Here is a 24058-nt window from a genome sequence, read left to right on the forward strand (position 1 = left end):
TATCTAAATTATGAAAAGGACATTTGATATTGACTTGATTTTGTACATTTTCATGGTGTACGCATATCTATCCATGCTATCATGATATTATTAGACATTTAATTGATGCGATACAAGGCAAGGGCCTGGGAGGCCGGGTATTGGCTATGGCACATGGACGGAGTGATGATGATATTATGGCCAAAGGGCTGAGACCCGATGTGATATGAGAGATCTGGTATTTTGTGTGGGTATATGGACCTCATGAGTCCCCCATGGGTAACATGAAACCTACTGCACAAGCGTGCGTATGCCGATACATATGGCTATTGCGTTGCATATTATTCACTTGTATTCGTATGCATTCCTTTACATCACATACTGTTTATACTTGTTTGACTTGATTTCATGCCATATGTGCATAAAGGTTATAAATATGGGATCTTTACAATTTTACTTGCCTTAATCGAAGAAAAGACAGAATCATTATGGCTATACTTAGAAAGAAAGAAACTTTATGACTGATTAAGTTGTGGATACCTTTTGTGTTTATGGAATGCTTATAAACTGTAGACTTTGAAACTAACTAAGCAAAAAGAGGAGTATCAGAAGTACCAACCCTCATTATCACTATAGTTTAGGGTAGTTCGACGATGCTGCTGGGTATACGTGCTTCTCATACTCACTCTACACTTACTGCACCTTTGTGTGCCGATACGGCTCCATGCACGAGTGGAGGCTTGTAGATCCTTCAGAGCGTTTCTCGAAGTTTTAGGGTTAGCCGATGATGGTCCCACGGTGGTAGACTCCCTCTTATGTTTGTTTTCTGGCTTTCATTACTTCAGATAGTATTGTGTATTATTCAGCCTTGTATTCGAATTACTAACTCTGTACTTGTGACTTCCAGGTTTTGGGGGATGTTTTGACTTAGACTATTTCATGTCCTTATTATTAGACCTATTATGAGACTTATTATAGTTTCTCTTTATTATTTTCGCAACTTACTTAGGTTTCGCGACTTAGACACTATATGGGAACTTTGGGGTGGTGACAATTGTAGTTTTGATTGAATCATTAGATCTGTATCATGATCTGAAACCATAACAACAAGAATCATCGAACTCTAAGGTCGTATAAGAGAGTTATAATTGTTTTAGCTTGAAAAGTTATTGCTGAATCTGGTGCATTTGCAAATACGGCCGCAATTGCGGTAGATACATCCATCCTCTCTATCAGACGCCTCTACAAATGCAGTAAAGGGACCACAAATAGGGAGAAAGGATGGCAATTGCGGCAACCCGTGAATACAACAACAACAACATACCCAGTATATTCCCACATGGTGGAGTCTGGGGAGGGTAGAGTGTACGCAAACCTTACCCCCTACATTGGGAGGTAGGAAGACTATTTTCGATAGACCCCCGGCTCAAGAAAAGGTGCCAAGATGTGGCAACTCGTGAATATTAAAAATTTACTTCGCCCTCATTCTTCAAAATTAATTTTTTGGGAGTTCTATAGCTCAAATTCTTCTCGTTTCAATGGATTTAGAGATCATTTGAAGTTGATTTACGTTGAAGTTCCAGATATGGAAGAAATGAGGAACCCAATTTTATACGAAATTTCCAATTTGACCCTAGGGCTCAGGATTGATTTTTAGTCTGAATTGTTTTATATTACAATATCAGTATCATTGGACTCGTTTAACTTCTTAGAGCACTATTTTGAATAGATTGGAATAGTTTGGAAAAATTGTATGTGGTAGAGCTTCTGGAAAATTAAAGCTTTGCTGGGATAGAGGGAAGTTAAGACCTTGACTCTAATTGAAGGATGTTTTTGTAATTAAATGATTAATAAGGGTTAAAGGTAAAAAAGATCTCGCATTGGGGAGGATGACGAGCACTTATGCTGGTAAATGTCATGTTATGGGTATTTGGTCTGTTATATGATGAATTTATATGAATAATTGATGATATTTATGAATTGTATCATGCTTTGACTGAGATAATGTGATTATCGTGTTAATTGACTTGCATGTTTTACATCGCTCCATATGCTTGCTCACAAAATACTACATGCGTTGCATGGATTCTTTTTGTATTTTGTCTTTTTGATTATGATAATTTCTATGCATATTTCATTAATGATTCATTTAGACATTATGCCAGATGAAATATAACTCCGGGTGGAGTGAGGTACTTTTGGCTCGGGGCCGATTATTGAGATCCCTTACGCTTATTCATTGAGAATTCGTTACGGTTGATAGCACGGTGTGCTCTGGATGTGGTACTATGCAGGTATATGGACATCGTAGGTCCCTCATTAGTCACTCTCCCGGACACCCCCATCGGAGTTAGTGCGTATACCGATTGCATACATATGGCCAATACATTACATCGTATTTCATCTTTCTTTAATCATGTTGGGGGTGTTGGAGGCACCGGGTTATGATACTGTTTTGGTGAGAGTAGGTATCATGGGCATTACATATGACTCTGTTTCAGGCATATCATCCATATACGTTGACTTGGTTTATTTAATGTATTTTTTGATGGAAATTATGGACATCACCTATATAAGTTGAATCTGTGAACTATATGTAACTTGATTGTAAGTGTCGGTTCGACTCTGCGCACAACATCCTTATATTCTGGTTTTGTGTTTTTCTATGTACACGTTGGTTTTGTACTCATGCTACACTTGTTGCACTCTTATGTGCAAGGTTGGATGTGAGTACTAGCGGACACGTGGGATGATACTTGAAGTTTTGGGGTGAGTTGTTGGCGACCTGCAACACATGACTCTGACTCTTTTTCTTTATTTAGATGTCTTTCTATTCCTAGACAGTATGGTGTCATATATAAATATATAATATTGCACTTCCGTCCCCTATTTTGTGCTGGACATTAATTTTTGCCCCTCAAGACAAACAATTCTTTCGTGGGCATAAATTTATATTTGGCATCATAATATTCCACAAGTTATGCCAGATCCCTTAAAGAATGTATGCCCCGCTAGGCATAAGTTTGATGTTGAAGGGCAAAAAAGGACCAGCCCATTTGAAAGGCCAAGTTAAACACCAACCCATTTGAAGGGCAAACAAAGGTAATTTCTTTTATTTTGTCAAATGAAATGATAAAATGGCATTAAAATAATTTGAAAAATATTTTTGACTTTCAAATAATTATTTTGCCAATTCCAGCTGCTGTTGTCAAGTCCAATAATCAAACAAGGGCTAACTCTGAGGGTATCCAACAGATGACAACTCAAGTACCGGTGCCCACTGCTGGTGCTCTAGGGACTGAGATAATGGACTCACCACTTGCATCACAGAAATGGATAAATATTTGTTCACACTAATAAGCTTGCTACTCAGGGAATGAGCCTGAGGTAAGTCACTCCGGTGATATGGGATGGAGAGAAGGTCGTGCTGCTGAGCAAATTTGAAATGGAGAAGGAGAATGAGAAGTGGAGGAAAGCTCTTATCCTGTATGTAGTGGGGGACTCGCCAACTATGGAGGCTAATTAAAGATTGTTGCGATCACAATGGGAGTTCAATATTAAGCCCCAAATCTACTACCATAATGTAGGGTACTTTGTGATCCGATTTGCAAGTATTCAAGATAAAGATGAGATTCTCTTTTCTGGATATCAACTTATCAATAATCGACCTTTATGACAAAGGCATGGGCATTGGGATTCAAATTTGATGATAAAGTACTTCGGGTCATCCCTTTGTTGGTAAAATTTCTTGACCTACCACTCAACTATTAGAGAGAGGCATCATTGGGTCAGATCAGTAGTGGACGTGGTAACCCTGTCTACGCTGATGTGTGTACTACTTAGATTGACATAATTTCATTTGCGAGGGTGTTGATAGAAGTGGATGTCACAAAACCTCTTCCAAAAAAGGTGAAGGTAGATGATCCAGATGCTATAGAGTTTGAACAACAGGTCTAGCACTGGGTGCCAGAGTATTGTGACATCATGATTACACAAAATTCTAGGCTAAGAATTTGAATCAAGAGAGTGCAGATAAAAAAGGGGTGGTGGACGAGGAACTGGCTCTTAAGCAGCAACATCCGAGGCCAGCTGTAAGGAAAGCACAGTAAGAATGGTATACAATCCCTGAAGGGATGCATATGACTGCTGAGAAGCCTAAGGGCAATACCTAGGGAAATCCGTAGAAGAAAATACATCCTTAAGGTAAATATGGAGCATAGAATGAAGCTAGGCCAGGTGCAATGATTAAAACAGCTACTCAAGCCTATTCTAGGAATCTTGAATAAAACGCTATTCAGACTAAAAATGATTTTCAACCCTTAGCAATCCACCAGCCTGGAGGCTTAACTCAGGTAATTTCAAGTGGGATTGAAAGAGGACAATGTAGCACAAGACTTGAGGAAGGTGATACTACCCCAAATATTGTTAATTTATGTAGCTAGTTACATGTAATGTTAGGGGACTGAATAAAGTGTATAAACACAAGGAAATAAAGGTGTTTTTACAAGAGAATAAAGTATGCATCATAGCAACATTAGAGAGTAAAGTAACGGAAATGAAGGCACATGCAATTGATAATAAATTGTTTCCAAACTGGAAGTGGCAACATAACTATTCTCATAGTAACAAAGGGAGGATTTGGGTGCTATGGGATGAGAATAAGGTGGATTTTAGGCTAGTTAGTGCTTCTAGTCAATGCAGACATGGGTACATTAGTTGTGCACAAGGAAGGGATTTCTTCTTTACAGAAATACATAGCCTACATATTGTGGAAGAGAGGAGGAGCTTGTTGGTCGACTTTACAAACCTGAAATCAACCATTACTAGTCCATGGTTGGCAATGGGAGACTATAATGCAGTCTTAAATAGCAAGGACAAACTTAATGATACAGAAGTGGTGAAGGCTGAAATAAGGAACTTTAGTGAGTTACTGGAAGATACTAGTATAAATGAGCTCAGAACTGTGGGAAGGGATTATACCTGGACCAACAACCATGTATTCAATAGAATCTATGGGGCTCTTGAAAACGAGGAATGAATGTTGTCAATACTATATCTCGAGGTTGCTTTTCCAGACCTAGGGGTATTAGACCATTCTCCTATGGCAATCACATTGATAACTCAAGAAAGAAGAAGGATGAGACCATTTAGTTTCCTTAAACATTTAGCAAAACATCCAAAGTTTCTTGAGAAAGTGGAAAAGGGCTGCAAACACATAAAACTGGCACTCTGATGCAGTAAGTATGGAGGAGATTGCAGTGAATTAAACAGGAAATGAAAGCACTTAATAGCCAGGAATTTTCAAATGCACCTGACAAAGTGAAAACAATTACGCAAGAACTGGCTGTGGTGCAACAACAGATAAGGGACCATAGACAAGCTCAACAACTGTTTTCAAGGGAAAATGAGTTAAGGGTGGAACAGGAGAAGTAGGAAAATATTGAAGAACAATTCTATAGACAAAATTCATGAATCTAATGGTTGAAACTTAGGGACTCAAATACATTCTATTTCTTTGCAAACATTAAGAATAGAGTTGCTCAAAACCAAATTACCAAACTACTTAATGCTTCAGGGGACTGGATACATACTGACCAAGGGATTCTAGAGGAAATAGTTGGATTTTATAAACAATCGTTGGGACTGCTGGAAGTCGCTTGACAACAATCAATCCAGTCATTTGCTTAGATGTTTAGATGTTTTGAGAATAAACAATACAACACTAAGCAAATGACCTCTAAATTGATGTAACGACTCACTAGGTCGTTCTGAGCTTTTTGCCTGGTTTTCCCCAAAATGCCCTTCTTATAGTTTATTTTGGTATTTATGACTTGCGGGGATGGGTGGTACGATTCCGAGGCAATCAGGCAGGTTTTGGATTCATTTTAGTGAAATCTGAGCTTTCTAAGTTAATGAAACGAAGATGTTTGACCAAAGTCAACATCGGGTGTAAATGCATCATTTTGGAGGTTTTGTCGATTCTATAGGTCCGGAATATGATTTTTGACATAGTCGAGCCTTTGGTTCGGGTCCCAGGGCATTCGGGTGGGATTTGGGTATTTGGTTGGAAAGTTAGGATTTTGATGTTTTGGGGTTGACCTTGGTCAACAAGGGGTCAAGATGATAGCTTGTTTTATAAAAGAAATGCATATTTGGTTTGTGTTCTAGGGATTCCGAATGAGTTTCGAGTGGTTGATCGGATTTCGGGAGAAACCATAAAATCAGCTTCAGCTGTCATCTTGTTTCCTTCATTGCGATTGTTATATCTCGTACTTTTATATGTTGAACTGCGTTGTAAGTGATTCAACGTAAGCTTGGAGAGCAAGACCATTCACAATTTCATAAGTGTTTAAAACCATGTATAGCACATGTTGGACGGTTTAGAAGTTAAACGGATCGAAAATAATAGATTTCGTCAAAAATCATGTTATGAGGTATTTGAATCGTATAATCGTCGTATGTTAATTTTTAAAGTCAAGCGAGTTGTATAACAAAAGTCAGCAAATGTTATCTTAATTTACGTTCATAAGTTTACTAAAAATTTTGTCAAATGTCACTGAGCTTTTCTCCTAATTTACTTAGAGTTATGGGGGTCATCCACCCACCAAATTTAAGGTCTACGAGTCTAGTCTCCAACTCATTAAAGCATTCATCGATACGACATGGGAGTAGAGGGATATTCGCTTTTTCATGAGACTGAGCACGCAACCCTCTTTGGGACCCACTTGTGGCGGTGGAGACGTTCAGATTGTATATAAAGCGGTTCTTCCTTCAAGTAAAGTTCTACAAGAAATTAAAGTGGCTTTCTCTTTGAAGATCATAGAAGTGTAAGTTTGAGCTTGTTCTTCCTTTTGTTGTGGTGAGATTGAAGTTTCTTCAAGTTGAAGCAAGGTATAATTGAACTGATTCTTGTCATCCAAGGTAAGATTATCATTCTTCTCCATACATTTGAGCTTAATAGAGCTTTAGATGGGTTGGATAGGAAGAAATTGCAAATAGAGGTGACAATGTTGAAGTTGGGTTCAGGGTGTTGTTGTGTGACGTTTTCATAGGGCTATTCTTTTTGTTCTTCATGTAGTGGACATAGAGTGGTTGATTATTGTTTTGTTGACGTTGTTCTTGACTCGAGGGATGTAAAATAAATAGGAGAGATGTTGTTCGATTTGTCGTAGAACGAGCTTGTCGCTCGATAGTTAGTTGGTATGTTCCTTCTTGTTGATAATAGTATTATTTCATGTTGTAGACTATTTGTGAAGAGGAGGGATTTATTGTCGTCATCGAAGATTCTGTTCCAAGGTATTTAAGGCTAATCGAATCATTTTCTTTGGCATGAATCCATAGCAAGTTCCTTTTTCAGAAAACGAGTTTCAAATGAAATATTCAAAAAAGTTCTCTACAGGGGTTCAAATGCCCCCTATGCTCCTATTTCATTGTTTCCCCGACATTATAAGCTTCCTATATCTATTTATGGTTCGTGCTCCTCATAGGAAATGCAACTAAGTTATAGAGGCTTCCTCGTAGAGGCATCCTTCGTATAATGATGCTTAGTATGAGTTGCTCCGTATATATGCTAGATAGATCTAGACATTTCCTTATGTAATGTTTCCTTAGTAATACAAGTTCCATATGTTCATTGTTAATCCCTTGTTTTGTCCGAAAATGCATACGAACCACTACGGCTCCCTCGTAAGAACTCATGTGGTAAAATGACCCCTCGTAAGGATTGTTCTACCATGCTCATTATTAGCTCCATATATGTCTTAGTAAGTAGTACCTTTATAGGTATAGTTCCATGAACTTGTGAGTAGCTTCTCATTCTATTTAGAAAGTGTTTACAAGCTGTAGTGACTCCCTTATGGGAATTATATCACAAGGACGATAGGGAGTAACCCTATGCGAGATGTTTGTTGCGGATATATGTAACGAGGATGAGATGAGATTCCTATTTGATGGATAGATAATTCTTGTAATGTGCTTTGATGACCTTCGTAGAAGTGATATGAAAACTCCCCCTTGTGGAGGTATGTTGATGTTACGATAGATGTGTATAACGGAAAAGTCTGAAGGCCTGGCAAGTACAGGAGTGCTAGCCTTGCAAATACAGGCATGATAGCCCGATAGATGACAGATATGCTAGTCCGAAAGTATCGACTTAATGGTCAGGTAAGATCGGTATGCGAGTCGGGAAAGCACAGACTTACAAGTCTGGTAGCTAACACATACGTACGAGATGATACGAGGAGTTAGCATTACAGTGTATATGTTCACGTGACTTGTGTATGATAGCTTAGACCTGTTATGAGCTATGAGATGTTGTTACAGAAAGTCCAGGAAGGCAAAGCTACAGAGAAATACTACATGTCCTGATTGGTAATACTAGAATATATGACGTTACTAACTTTTTGTATGATGTGATCTTCGATTTCTAGGTGATCTTGACACATGTTTTATTCTGTCATTACATCAGCATTTCTTTCATTTGATTAGAATACTCTTTTATAATTATTTTGTTGCCTTGCCTACTCTTTACATTATTTCGTACTGACGTCCCTTTTGTTGGGGACGCTGCATTTCTTGCTGCAGGTTCAGGTAGTTGGTTTGATGGACCCTTGGAGTAGATACTGTCAGTTCCAATAGTTGATTAACGAGACTCGATTTCATCTGGAGTGCAGCCAAGTATAAAGGTTATTTGATTTTGTGAGGTACAGGATTTTACGCATAGGTCGGGGCCCTCTCCTGACTACGTTATGTTTGTTAGATGCTCTTTGAGGATTTTGTAGACATATGTGTACCTGTAGTTAGTTATGCTATACCGATGTCTGTGTTGGTTGAGGCCTTGCATGCCCCTGTGTTGATATACATATATATATATATATATATCAAACACTTTCATAAACTGACGGCATAACTCTCCAAACCCACAAAGCTACGAATCTCAGTCACTAATGCGGGCCTCGCCCAATCCCTAACAGCCTCAATCTTCTTGGAATTAACTATAATCCCATCCTTTGACACCATGTGGCCCTAGAATGCCACAAAATCAAGCCAAAACTCACACTTCAAAAAGTTGGCATAAAGCTTCTTTTCCTTCAACAAACCAAGAATAATCCTCAAATGATTCTCATGCTCTTCCTTGCTTAGCGAATACTCCAAAATATCATCAATGATGACTATGACAGAGGAATCCAGGTATGGCTTGAAAATGTCATTCATCAAATCCATGAAAGTTGCTAGGGAATTCGTAAGCCCAAAAGACATAACAAAGAACTCGTAATGACCATAACGAGTCATACAGGCAGTCTTCGGAATATCCTCGGCCCGAATCTTCAGCTGGTGATAGCCTGACCTCAAATCAATCTTGAAGAACAGTGAAGCACCCAGAAGTTGATCAAACAAGTTATCAATGCGGGGAATAGGATACTTATTTCGAATGGTGACCTTATTCAATTGGCAGTAATCAATACACATCCGCATCGACCCATCTTTCTTCTTCACAAAAAGAACGGGAGCGCCCCAAGGGGAGACACTCGGTCTGATGAAATTCATAGTCAAAAGATCTTGCAATTGCTACTTTAACTCTCTTAACTCAGTCAGTACCATCCTATATGGCGGAATAGAAATAGGGCAAGTGCCCGACTCTAGATCAATGCAGAAGTCAATGTCACGATCGGGTGGCATACCTGGCAAATCTGTAGGGAATACCTTCGCGAACTCGCTCACAATAGGGACAGACTCAAGTAACGGAGTGTCATCACTGGTATCACGAATTGGGCCAAGTTGGCCAAACACCCTTTATCAACTAAGTTTTTGGCTTGGAGGTAGGAAATAATCTTCTTCAGGGCGGGACTACGAGTACCCCTCCACTCATGTCTAGGAATACCTGGCATGGCTAACATGACTGTCTTGGCATGACAGTCCAAGATCGCATGGTAAGGGGACAACCAACTCATGCCCAAAATGATGTCGAAATCTACCATATCTAGAATCACCAAATCTACCCACGTGTCATAACCCATAAAAGTAACTAAACAGGATCAATAGACTCGATCGACCACTACCGAATCTCCAATCAAAGTAGACACGTGAATAGGTACATCAAGTCGGTCACAAACCAAATCCCAGCCGATACAATGATAAGCAGACACATAAGAGAAAGTAGAACCTGGATCAACTAAGACTAAAGTTGCCCGGTGAAAAATAGAAATGGTACCTGTGATAACAACATCTGACGCCTCAGCCTCTAGCCTACCAGGAAAAGCATAACAATGGGTACCACCACGATCACTCTGGCCAGACTGAGCTCTTCCTTTAAAGGCCTGAGAACCACCTCTACCAGATTGATACGCACCCCTAGAGGACTATGAACCACTGCGACCTATCTGAGCACCGCCTCTACCTGAAGAACCACCCTGCTACGAAGATGCCGAGTTCTGTGATCTTAAACCTGGAACCTTGTTGAGCTCCACTCTATCTCGACTGGGGGAACTCTCTAGCAATATGCTCGGTATCACCACATTCATAGAAAGCTCTAGATAGCGAAGGCTAAAACACTGAGGCTGAAGAACCGGAGTAACCATCTCGGTCAGCTGGCTGAGAATAAGAGGCTTCAAAGACCTGCCCTGAACTATAACTACTCTGCCTCAAAGGGCCACCTGGAGAAGTCTGTAGCGCCTAACCTGGCCAGGCGGCCGGAACGCACCGATAAGTCCCCGGCCGACTAGCCCCTATATCTAGAAGTCGACCCACTGTAACCACCATACTTACGGGACTTTTTCTCACTACCCCCACCAAGGGCTCGGGCCCTAGCTGACTCAACACTCGCATCATGGTCTACAACAAACTGAAAGGAAGCTTCTATGGTGACAAGCTGAAGACACGCTATATGTAACGGAAGTACCAGTCTACCCTCGAACTTTCTAACCCTCTCTGACTCAGTAGGAATCAATGGCGTAGCATAACGTGCCAAAGACATAAATTAAGCCTTATACTCAGCTGCAGACATACCCCTCTGATGTAGGTGGATGAACTCATCTCTTCTCTGGTCCCTCACAGTACGAGGAATGTATTCTCTAGAAAATCCTGAGGAAACTGCGTCCAAGAGAGTGGAGGAGACCTAATGGGCCGGCAATCAATGAAGGACCTCCACCAAGTCTTCGCGTCCCCACGCAACTGGTAGGATAAGTAGTCAACCCCAAGAGACTCAACAATTGCCATCTTATACAACCTCTCATGCATATCCATCATGACTCGGCGTACCAAAGAATCTGGGTGGCTCTATCTTCAGAAATCTACCAATCAGCTCCTGATCTCCAAGGGTCATAACTGGGCCCACAATGGGCTTAGGAGCATCTGCAGGTACTAGAATTCCATTAATCTGAGGGGCCATGGCAGCAGCATCCCCAGAGTTTGTCCCTGCTCAAGAGTCTGCGCTCATGCTCTAGTCTGTGATCCCCTTAGAGTAGCAGTACCGCCCACAGCATGCTGTCCATCAATATGTAGTAGAATACGAGCTATGGTGTCCTGAAGCACCGGAGTAGAAATCACCTCGAGATGAGTCTGGGCTGGTCCCGGCCCTCGCTCAACTGCATGCTCACGCGCAGTCAAGCGCTCTAGCTGACGCTCTAGCTGGCGCTCTGGCTCTGGTGATGCTGATGTAGTGCGCCTCTGTCCAGTAACAGGGGCCCCGCCTCTGGCTGGTCCGGCACCACGACCTCTAGCACGGCCGCGGCCTCTAGAGTGACCTCATCCTCGTGCTCCGACCCTAACTACAGACTCGGGCACCTCATCCCTAGCAATGGTAGCGCGCATCCTCACCATCTATGAGAGAATAGAAGTGAATTAGATACCAATTCGAATATTCAAGATACCAATTTAAATAAAGTAGCACGAAAGAATGAAAGAATTTCAAGTTTCCTAAATGTCCCATAGCCTCTCGCAGATAAGTACGGATCTCATCGTATTGATCCTCAAGACTCTACTAGATATGCTTTTGTACTTATAAGCCGGGTAACCTAGAGCTCTGAACCAACTTGTCACGACCCAAATCATGGATCGCGCGGGCACCTACCCATTCCTACATGGTAGGCGAAGCCGTCCCTTACTCAACTTCAAAAAACAACATGAGAAATTAAATAAGAAGAAATTGCAGTCTCAAATCATAAATAGATAATCATGCGGAATCTTACAACATAAAACCCGTGAATCGGGTCTGAATAGTACAAAAGCAACTAAGTACATGGGTCTAGAATATACAAGTCTAAAAATAAATATTTGTCTCAGGATGGAAAAATAAAGACAGAGAGATAGAGGATTCTCCGGGCAGCGGATCAATTAGATGTTCACCCTGGACACTCGAAAGCTTAGCCTCGAGATCACTCTCGAGGGTAGAAGTGGAGCCTGCAGCGAACTCTGCACTCAGAAAAAGAGTACATCAAGGTAGTATCAGTACATACACCGTGTACCAGTAGGTATCATAGGCCGACAACAGTTAGATAACATATATAAAAGAAAGAGACTGAAAGATTGACATGCGAGCAGTCAAGTACAATCACAACACAGTCCAAGAATAAATAACATACGTTATAGGAATACCAAAGCAGAATCAATGTAGTATACGAATGAAGTAATGAGTGCATATGCAATGCAATGATATGCACTGGCCAATTATCTGTCTCCGTACATAATACTACGAACGGATAACCTCCATGTCTTGATAGACATGACCCATGGAGGACCCGTAAAGTCCATGTACTAGTCACTTCACACACAGCCCAGAGATGACTTCCACAACACCAGCCACTCCGCACACAGCCTAGCGGTGGCTTCCATATCACTAGCCATTCCGTACACAACCCAGTGATGACTACTATATAAAATTTGTCCATAATCTCGGATGTTCCGTTCTCACTTATCATCATCAGTACCAATCACAGTTCATATTAATGTACATGCAAAATGAGTATGAATGCAATGCATAATATCAATTTCAAATGTAAGCATATCAAATCTCAATCATGCCTCTGCATGAGCACATGTCACAATATCAATACCAAATCAAGTTCTTTCCTTTATCAATGATGATGCCAAGATAAGTGAGAGACGAAAGTATCACAACCACAACATGACAATTTAGCAACAAATCCAATACTACACACATGGAAACAAGCTAATTCACAATAAACGAGGCAACAAGCCTACAAAGTCTACAACAATACCAACCTAAGAATATCAATCCCAGCTTCATACCTGAAGGCTCGACATGCTTTATCCATCAATAACTAACTCTACATACTGTCACGACCCAACTAGTGGGCCATGACAGGTATCTGGAGCTGCTACCGAGCACCACTCATCATGCTATCTATCATACTCAACCTGGACATACATCATTCTCACCACAAAACTTATCATAAAATGATCGTCAACATCTCCCAAGCATAAATTTACATAAGCCCACGGGGCTACGAAATAATGTACAAAATATACACTGAAGAGGTCACATAACATCTACTACCCACACATGAGTATCTACGAGCCTCTAACTGGAATACTGAAATCATAAGGACGGGACAGGACTCCGCCATGCCCCAAATATGTACACAAAAGAATATACCAATAGGCTACACCTTCGGAGTAGTGGGGTGCTCCTGTACAGCTGCTGATAAGCTCCTAAGAATTCGAACCGTCTCCCTGTCTACCTGTGGGCATGAACACAGCGTCCATAAAATAAAAAGACGTCAGTACGAACAATGTACTGAGTATGTAAAGCATGTATAACAACAGAATAAAGAAATAAATGAGCATAAGATGAAGAGCAAACCTGTAACTGATTGCCTCTTAAGGCAGAGTCATGCATGCTAACTTTTATAGTAAAAATAACATCATATCATACATATATAAGCTGCCCGACCATATAGGCACGGTGTGATCATCATTAGCTCGCCTCCAGGCCTCTCGGCCATGCAGGCACGGTGTGATCATACATGAAAATAACATAAAGCGTGCATGAGAGCCCAAATGAAAGCTTTGACTCTATCAGAGTGACGTAAGGTCGGTAACCTCCGATTACACTATGGAATAGTCATCGTCACTACGTCTCACCTTGAAGGAACTAATGTCATAAGGTGAGACAGCAATAAGAAATAACATTAATGAAATCATAAAGATAGGATTATCAAGCTCATAATATCATCATCCCATAGGCTTCGGAATCTCTGAAATAGCATCATTATCATGGAACATATCTCATCTCTATCTCATAAGAAGCTCTTAAGAATCATGAACTTTCAACTCTTAGGATGTAAGAAGATCATGGAATATAGAAAAGAAATCATAACATAGAAGTCATGCCTTTGAAAGAAGGGGACTAGCCTTACATACCTTTACGTCTCTTTAAATTTATCAACTAAACGCTTTCCTTCCAAGCTCACAATGCTACATTCAAGAGAATTCGTGCCAAAATTAGATAATTGGAAGTATACTTAAGTCTCAACTAAAACGATTAAGAGCTAACAAAAATTGGGCAGCATTTCCTTTGTTTCAACAACTTCCTCCATATAATAAACAACTCCGAAACATCAATAGCATGCCCATCATATCATAATCGATAAACTTCTTTACGTTAAACATTGCTTAATTCTCAAAACACCCTTTCAAGGTCATCCATGGCCATAGCTATGACGTAACATCATATTCATTCCCATATAATACTTCTTTAATGACATTTGTATCCTTCACAACAAGATTATACTCATGGCATATCAAGAACTATGATTCAAGTCAAGTTACTATTCAAGAATATCATTATTTCCACATTTGGCTCCATATTCTACCTTCTTCTCTAATCCAAGCCTTTCAACAACTCAATACTTGTAAGAACATGAAATAGATGTAAAACTTACCTTTGATTATTTAGGAATGGTCTTTGGATGAAGATACTCCACTTGAGAAGCCCCCAACTTCAATTCCAAAGAAAACCTTGACTTCTATTAACCCTAGTGAGCATCCACACACTTGATTCTACCAATTCTTGGTGTTTAACCTTTGATTTATCTAGGATATGTGCTAATATGGTGTATGGAATATTCTAGAGGTCTTGAGAGTGATGGAGAAGATGAGAAATGAGAAAAATGAACTTGGGTCTCCTTTTTATAAAATTTTAAAAACTGCCCGTCGGGATTTATACGGACACTTATACGGTCTGTATAACTTATACTGTCCGTATAAGTGACCGTATAATACTTCCAGTGGAGGAACCTTCTCTGGATAGGTTATACTGTCCCTTATACGGACCGTATAAGTGGCCGTATAACTCACTTTTTTCAGAATTATGCTCGTTGACTCGTTTGACTTCCAATCCTTGTGGGACCTTCTTAACACTTGTATAATACTTCATCAACCATCTAAGGGGATGTATAGCTCCTCCTCAAGACGTTACTAAATCGACATTAGCTCAGTTGTTACTAAATCTTCCCGAACACCACTTATATTTCACTTCCTTTGACGAACTTAATTTCTCCGAGTCATATGACTTCAAAATCTTGTCGTATACACTTTGAAGCTATCAAGTAATCTCCTTAAGGCTATATGGACTCCATGTTCCCCTTAAGCTCGCGTTAGTCTATTCACAGCTCAACGTACAAAATGTCTGCGGTGTAACACATACGCTTCGCTAACTGGAGTCTAACCAAAATGGTAGGCCGTAGCCTACCTCGCTGCCGAGCTAGTGCCATGAAAAATCAAAGTCTAGCCATTACCAAAATCTAAGTTAGAAACAGGGAACAATGGTACCCACATTGCTATACATTCGTTCGAATCAAAATCAACTAAGAAAAAGAGGGAAATTGGACCCATAAGGGTAAAACGAGTAATTTTAAACTATAGAATTGGTAACCCAACATTCTAGAAGTTCAATTCTACTCTCCAATTGCTAATTAGCTCAATCATTGATCAATTTCATCATTCAAGGCAAAACCCTCAAATTGAGCATAAACCCTAGCTTTTCCATATTCAATTTCTCAACTCAAATTGAAGATTCAGGCCTATTGTTTACTAATTAATGAAATTCCATGCTTAGATTAGTCAAATCCATCAATTAATCTCACATTCAAAGCCTAAAATTCAAATAATAAAATTATGGTTGAAACTCATCTTCTCCAACTAGCTTTCTAGATTTTCACCATATATTTCAAGCTTAGGAAAGTAAGTAATGGATAACAAGGTGGAAGAGATTTACCCCAAGATGAATCCACTCATAAAACACTTCAAATCACCCTTGAGTCCCTTTGGAGAATTAATTTTGAGAATGGGAAATAAAGGATTTAGTTTAGGCATTTAAAGATTCCGGAACAACATCTTCCGCTCCAGCAGAAGTGGTCCCGCTGCTATCGTATTTGCCTCAACAGAATACCATCTGCTGGGGCAGATTTCAATAAAATTACAAAGTTCCCGCGCCTCCGGACCAAGACTTGCTAAGGCGGATCTGCAGGGGCGCACCTAGTCTCGCTGGGACGAGACACCAGAAACCAGTGAAATTATGGTTTTTCACCAAGTTCTCCTAAATCTCGACATCCATCCGAGACCTCCTAGATACAAAAGAGGTATGCACACAAACATAAAAATACACTACAGACTCACTCGAGCTCTCAGAATTCCCATCGGAGGTCTATATGACTGGGTCAGCCCCCAACAGCCAATAACTAACTCTCCAATCAATAGCCCAAAACGCTCCTGATTTCCTCGGGAACCAAACTAAACATCCCACCAAGTCAAAATCGACCCTTCGGACCTCACGAAATTGACGAATTTCTGAAAGAGATTTATTTACCCAAAAGTCAACTATCGATCAACGGTTTTTCACTTTAAGGTTCTAATTCTCAAAAGTCATCGTACAACTCACCTGATTACCTCGAGAATCATGTCGCCCATCCCCGCAGGTCAAAATCATACTAACAGGGCTCGGGGAAGGGTCAACAGGAGCAGATGGGTCAAAAGCACAATAACGACCAAACCGGTCATATACATTAGATACCAATTAAATAATAGTTCATCCTTGAACGACAAGGAAAGGAATAGGGAAATATACCTGAGTCAGTAAACAACTAGGGATATCTGGTACGCATATCGGACTCGGTCTCCTATGTGGCCTCCTACACAGGACGGTGCTTCCATTGCACCTTGACTGAAGCTATCTCTTTTTATCTCAACTTTGTCACTTGCCTATCCAAGATCGCGATAGGCTCCTCCTCATGAGACAGATTCTTATCAAGCAACACGGACTCCCAACGAATGATATAAGAATTGTCTGAATGGTACCTCTTCAGTAGGGAAACATGAAATATCAGATAAACACCTGACAGGACTGGTGGAAAGCTAACTCATAAGCCACTGTAACCACACAACAGAGAATCTCAAATGGACCAATATACCTCGGGCTCAACTAGCCCTTCTTCCCAAACCGCGTAATTTCGGTACATTTGATGCTTTTTAACGGCTAGATTTACTTATTTTTCAAGCAAGTTTGGGTCTTTTGATGTGTTGTTGTCATGTTGTAGGTATTTAGTGTGTTTGTGGCAGAAGTCGGGGAATTTAGTAAAAAGAGCAGAAAAAGATGTGCAAAAAGTGGAAGTAACTGAAGATGGAATTTTACGGAGGAAAAAGACAGTCCGTATATTATTTACGGTCCATCAATGTTGGTGTAAATAAGTTACAAAAACAACTGCAGGGAAGAAAGAATTGACTGCAAAAAACTACGGACCATACAATATTTACGGTCCGTAAATTCCCACCGTAGATCAACAACAATAGCAAGTCCAAGTTTGAAGACTGAATTCATGGTCAAGATCTATGGACCGTAAAACATTTACGGTCCGTGAAGAATGGGCATAGATTCTGATAGCAGACATCGATTTTACGAACAAGAGCAAGTGATTTACGGTCCGTATAATGATCCGATGGGGGCACTTTTGTCAACTTATTTTCCACGACTTGGACCATTAAGAATACTTGATGTAGGGTTTTTGTAGAGTATTATTTATCAAATTTCAGTTCTATTATTCTAGCATTGAATACTTTATAGTTTTTGAAGCTTTTTGGAGAACAAGACAATTGCAATTACTTTATTCTAATTCCAATCAATCGTAAGCATTATGATTTCTATTATCTTATGTTGTTATTTCTACAATATGAGTAGCTAACACAATTACTAAGGTTGTGAACCCTAGGATGGGTGTTATGTGATTGGGAATTGAAATTGATATATGCATAATGGATTGTTAGTTGATGGTTGCAAACATTAACTTAAGACATAAACCTTGTTTTATTTGGGAAGATAAATTAGGGTTTGGTAAGAACAAGTAACAAGAACTCGGGGCATTAACTCTCTTTTAATATATTCACTAAGGGATAAGAGGAATTTTCTTGGCAAAAGATTAACCGTTCTTCATATACACATTTTATATTTGGGAAAATCATAAAAAGAAATAGTCATTAACTATTGAAAAATATTAGGGATTCAATTAAAGGTTAAGTACATTCATACAGCGGTCCATTAGAAGTATATCAAGATCAACCACCATACCATACACTTTATCTAAGGGGGGACACAACCTTGGTTTCTTTTACCCAATTATTACAACCAAAAGCAAATAGTTAGTAAACAACCAATCTTGTACAAACTCAACGGACGAAACTTGACCGCAAGAAAGTACTCTATGACTTTAGTAACATTTTCACACCATATTCCCTGTGGGATTTTACCTCAAACTTGTTGGGTTACTATATTTGACATCGTCCGCTTTACGCCATTTAATAGGTGTAATTTGAGCATAACAAATTTTGGCGTTGTTGCCGGGGAATACGGTTTTGAAATTACTAAAGAGCTCGTGCTTTACTTAAAGTCTTTCTCTATTCTATCACACCTTGTTTTTCGTTTACTGTGAACTAGGTGATCATGAACACTAGAGGAGGACGTGAAGCAGGTGCTAATAGGAATCTGCAAGTGCAAGGCCCACCAAAGGGAAGTAAAGTTGAGAATGTCTTTGCGGATATGTTACACGAGGTGGAACATGCATCTGCTGTTGTTTCACCTAGGGTGAATGTTGCAAACTGCAAGATTGACTCCACTATCTACCAACTGCTCAAACTTGAGGGATATTCTTGAAACTCTACCGATGATGATCCTCACCAACATTTGAAGAATTTCGTGGGTGGGTGTGCCCAACATATGCAGAATGCTGTTCCAGATGATGCTATTTGGCTGGGAGTTTTCAAATACTCTTTAGCCGGTGAAGCAAGAGTTTGGTTTGAAAAGCTGCCCTATAATACTATTCATATGTGGGGGTAGCTTTTTGCTATTTTTCTGAAGAAGTGGTTTCCGCCAAGCAAGAAAGCTAAAATTCGTGACAAGATATATGATTTCAAACAGCTTCCGGGAAAACAACTATTTGAAGCTTCGGAGAGATTGAAGGAATATTTGTAGAAGTCTCCATATCATGGTTTTCCAGATAATATATTGATGGTGAAGTTCTATAGAGGGCTAGATCCATTGACACAAGTAGTTGTGAATAATGCAGCTAGTGGGTGTTTTATAGACAAGACTTTTGCCCGAATCACTGAGTTGCTTGATAAGCTTACTACTCACAATCAAGCATGGCATTCGGGTGGTACTGACAGTGTAGCCTATGGAGCACCAATGATCCATAACATTGTGAAGAAGAATAAAGAGACTCATCGGGCTCTAGCTCAGATAGCAACCAATATTTCTTTGCTAACCAAGAGACTTGATAAAAAGGAATCGAAGAAAGTTAATGTTGTTGAAGAAGTTTCGGGAATGCCTAAGGGAATATACCAAGTTCAAGAGGGTCCATATCAAGATGGGCCTCCTAGGCAGTATGAGGATGCTAACCATGTTAGTAACTCTCAAGGGGGTTACCAAAGGCAGAAATACCAAGGAGGCTATCAGAATCAGACTCAGAATCAATGAAGACCTTAACAGGGACAAGGTAATTACAACAACAACTGTGGTGGCTCGAACCAGGAAAACTACAACAATAACAATAACTTTAGAAATAGGAGTTCCAATCCCTATATTCCACCAAAAGGTCAGTCGAGTGAGCAAGGGAGCTCTAAGTTAGAGAGCATGCTTGAGAAGGTGCTAGCCAACCAAGACAATGCAGAAAGAAAATTGAAAAGGCTGATTGAAACTGTGGAATCTCACACTGCTTCCATTCGGAAGCTCAAGTTGCAGATACGAGATATTTCCAGAGAAGAACACCCTCTACAGAAGGGAGGACTTCCTAGTGATACTATTCCAAATTCGAAGAGTGGTGGAGGTAATTCTTATGAGAGGTGTGCTGTTATTAGCACTCGGAGTGGGAACTACTTTAAAGTGCAGAGAAGATAGTGATTAATCTCGAGCCAGTTGCTGAAGAATAAGAGGCACAATCTGATATGCCACCAATGGTTGATAAGGTCCAGACAGAAGTTCCTATTGCCAAGCAGGTTGATGATATTCTAGATAGTTCTAAAAAGTAGGAGGGCAGTGGTGACACTAGCAAATCAACCGTCAAAGGGGCTCTTCGCCCTTTGACCCAATTTTTTAAATCTACACCTCCCTTTCGACAGAGGTTGGTGAAGAAGATTGAAGATGCTAAGTGCCAGAGGTTCTAAGATTAGTTGAAGCAGCTATTAATGAACATCCCTTTTCTTGATGCCTTTCAAGAGATGCCAGGTTTTGCAAAATATTGAAGGAACTGTTGACTAAGAAGAGACTGATCAAGCATGACACTGTGAGTCTGACTTATCATGTTAGTTCTACCATATCCACTACTAGTGTTCAGAAGAAAGAGGATCCAGGGGCCTTTACTATTCCATGTTCTGTTGGTCACCATGATTTTGCTCGTGCTTTATGTGATAATGGGGCTAGCATTAATCTCATGCCGCTTGCTATCTATAAGAAATCGGGGTTGGGAATGCCTAGACCTACCACCATGAGACTACCGATGGCTGAGAGATCTATGAAAAGGCCAGTTGGTGTTGTGGATGATGTGCTTATTCACGTGGGTGAATTCCTTCTATCGGCTAATTTTGTAATTCTTGATTATGTTGCTGATAGAGACATTCCTATCATTTTGGGAAGACCTTTCCTTGCCACGAGAAGGGTTCTTATGGATTCAGAGAAGAACGAGATCAAGTTCCGTGTCAATGAATGAAGCTACCAAGTGCTTACGAAAGCATTTCGGTTATTGATGCCATTGATGTGATAGATGAGGCTGTTGAATTTAAGGAAGAATAATGTTTGGGTGAGGCTCTAGCAGCCATATTGGTGAACTCCGATGCTGATGATATGGAAGGTTACGTAGAGACTGTTCATTTTTTTGTGGGGTTGGGTTCCTACTCTTACCAACCAAAGAAGCTGGATCTTGACCTTAAGAACAGAAAGACTCCTCCAGCAAAGCTATCTATTGTAGAGCCACCTAAGCTTGAGCTTAGCAGCTTCCTTCACATCTAAGGTATGAATTTCTAGGTCCGGATAATACTTTGCCAGTGATAGTGTCTACATTCTTGAATGAGGAGCTGACGAAGAGGTTGTTAGAGATTCTGAAAGAGTATAGACGTGCGATTGGTTGGACTATTGCTGACATTCGGGGTATTCCTTTTGGTATTTGTCAGCACAAAATTCAGCTTGAAGAGGATAGCACATTGAGTGCTGAACATCAGAGGAGATTGAATCCACCATGCAAGAGGTGGTCAAGAAAGAGATTATCAAGTGGGTAGATGCTGGAATTGTTTATCCTATTGCAGATAGTAAATGGGTGAGCCCGATTCAATGTGTTTCGAAGAAGGGTGGTATCACTGTGGTACCTAATGCTAAGAACGAGTTGATTCCTACTGGAATTGTTACCGAGTGACGCGTGTGTATGGATTATAGGAAGCTGAATTCTGCAACTCGCAAAGACCATTTCCTCATGCCTTTTATTGATCAGATACTTGATCGGCTGGCGGGAAGGTCAAACTATTGCTTCCTAGATAGGTATTATGGCTATAACCAAATTAATATTGCTCAGGAAGACCAGGAGAAAACTACTTTCACTTGTCTTTAGGGAACATTTGCTTTCTGCAGGATGTCGTTTGGTCTTTGTAATGCACTAGCTACGTTTCAGCGGTGTATGATGTCTATTTTCTCGAATATGGTTGAGGACTTCTTGGAGGTCTTCATAGATGATTTTTTAAATTGTGGGTGATTCATTTGATAAATGTCTGACCACTTGGGTCGAGTGCTGAAGAGATGTGAGGAGACTAATCTGGTGATTAATTGGGAGAAGTTCCATTTTATGGTGAAGGAACGGATCGATGTCGGTCACAAAATCTCTGAAAAAGGGATTGAGGTTGATCAAGCTATAATTGATGTCACTGCCAAGCTTCCTGCACCCATCTCTGTGAAAGGAGTCAAAAGTTTCTTGGGGCATGCCGGTTTCTATCGGCGCTTTATTAAGGATTTCTCCAAGATTGCGAACCCTATGTGCAAGCTTCTTGAAAAAGAGGCTAAGTTTGGTTTTGATGAGAAATGCCGCAAGGCGTTTGATGAGTTAAAGGGGCGTCTTACTTCTGCTCCTCTTATTGTTTCACCAGATTGGTCAATACTATTCGAGCTGATGTGTGATGCGAGCGGTTTTGTTTTTTGTGTTGTGCTTGGTCAAAGGCATAATAAGATCATGCAACCAATTTACTATGCCAGCAAAACGCTCCATGTGGTGCAGATGAATTATATTGTTACTGAGCAGGAGATGCTTGCTATACTCTTTGCATTCGAGAAATTCAGGACCTATCTCTTGGGTCCAATGTGGTTGTATACACTGATCATGCAGCGTTGAGGTATCTGATGGCGAAGAAAGATGCGAAACCACAATTGATAGATCTGTCCTCTTCTTGCAAGAATTCGATTTCGAGGTGCAAGATCGCAAAGGGTCTGAAAATTAGGTTGCAGATCATCTCTCACGACTTGAAGAAGCTGGGAGACCATCAGAGGAGCTTGATATAGATGATGCATTCCCAAATGAGAGAGTTCTAGTGGTGTCATCTGAGGTGGAACCATGGTATGCAAATATTGCCAACTTTTTTGTGACGGGTCCTATTCTAGATGAAATCAAGACATATCAGAAGAAGAAGTCCTTGAAAGACTCTCGTCGATACTATTGGGATAAGCCATACTTGTTCCGAACATGCACTGACAATATCATTGGGCATTGTGTCCCTGAGTCGGGAGTGATGTATATTCTGAAGGCCAGCTATGACTCCCCTATCTGGGGTTATCATAGTGGAAATCGGACTGCAGCTAAAGTGCTCAAATATGGGTATTACTGGACGATGCTTTATCATGATGCGAACTTAATGGTGAAATCATGTGATCAATGCCAACGTCAAGGGACGATTGCTAAGAGGCATGAGATGCTAATGAATTTCATGACAGAAGTTGAACTTTTTGTTGTTTGGTGTATTGACTATATGGGAACCTTTGTGAGTTCCGGTGGCATGAAATATATTCTGGTGGCTGTTGATGATGTTTCAAACTAGGTAGAAGCAGTGGCTTTACCCAATAATGAGAACATCTTCACCTGATTCGACACCCCACAGGCTCTTATTAGTGATGGCGGTATGCACTTCTATAACAAGGCTTTTGCGGTATTGCTTGAAAAGTATGTTGTTGATCGTCGGGTAGCCACTCTATATCATCCTCAAACTAGTGGCTAGGTGGAAGTCTCAATCGGGAGATAAAGAGCACCTTGGACAAGACAGTCAATGTAAATAGAACCGACTGGGCTAGGAAACTTGATGATGCTCTTTGGGCGTACAGAACAACATTTAAAACTCCTATTGGGACTTCTCCTTATAGGCTGGTTTTTGGCAAGGCGTACTATCTGCCAGTTGAACTTGAGCACAAGGCCTTGTGAGCACTAAAGAAGTTGAACACGGACTGGGAAGAAGCAACCAAGGGCGAGGTTGTTTCAGATGGATAAATTTTAGTAGCATGCCTATGAAAGTGCGGCCTTGTACAAGAAAAGAAGATGAAATGCTACCATGA

At 40.4% G+C, this 24058-nt stretch overlaps 1 protein-coding gene and 1 non-coding gene across 2 annotated transcripts; one reads left to right on the plus strand and one right to left on the minus strand.

The window, feature by feature from the left end:
- Window positions 1-19369: 19369 nt before the first annotated feature.
- LOC132069063 (small nucleolar RNA R71) lies at window positions 19370-19476 on the minus strand. The gene has a single exon (XR_009417632.1). It is a non-coding gene; the product is annotated as a small nucleolar RNA R71 (small nucleolar RNA).
- Window positions 19477-20436: 960 nt separating this feature from the next.
- LOC132066516 (uncharacterized) lies at window positions 20437-21188 on the plus strand. The gene is made up of 2 exons (XM_059459819.1): window positions 20437-20507; window positions 20699-21188. Exons 1-2 carry the CDS (start codon window positions 20437-20439, stop codon window positions 21186-21188), a joined length of 561 nt encoding a protein of 186 aa, XP_059315802.1.
- Window positions 21189-24058: the final 2870 nt, after the last annotated feature.

The sequence above is a fragment of the Lycium ferocissimum genome, chromosome 8 (assembly GCF_029784015.1).
Source record: "Lycium ferocissimum isolate CSIRO_LF1 chromosome 8, AGI_CSIRO_Lferr_CH_V1, whole genome shotgun sequence".
Classification (NCBI taxonomy): domain Eukaryota; kingdom Viridiplantae; phylum Streptophyta; class Magnoliopsida; order Solanales; family Solanaceae; genus Lycium; species Lycium ferocissimum.

Bases quoted from the DNA above. Each gene is read 5' to 3' on its own strand.
- LOC132066516 (XM_059459819.1), top strand. From the start codon at position 20,437: ATGGTTGATAAGGTCCAGACAGAAGTTCCTATTGCCAAGCAGGTTGAT. The intron at 20,508-20,698 runs GTAGGAGGGCAG...ATGCCTTTCAAG, and splicing joins ATTCTAGATAGTTCTAAAAA to AGATGCCAGGTTTTGCAAAA.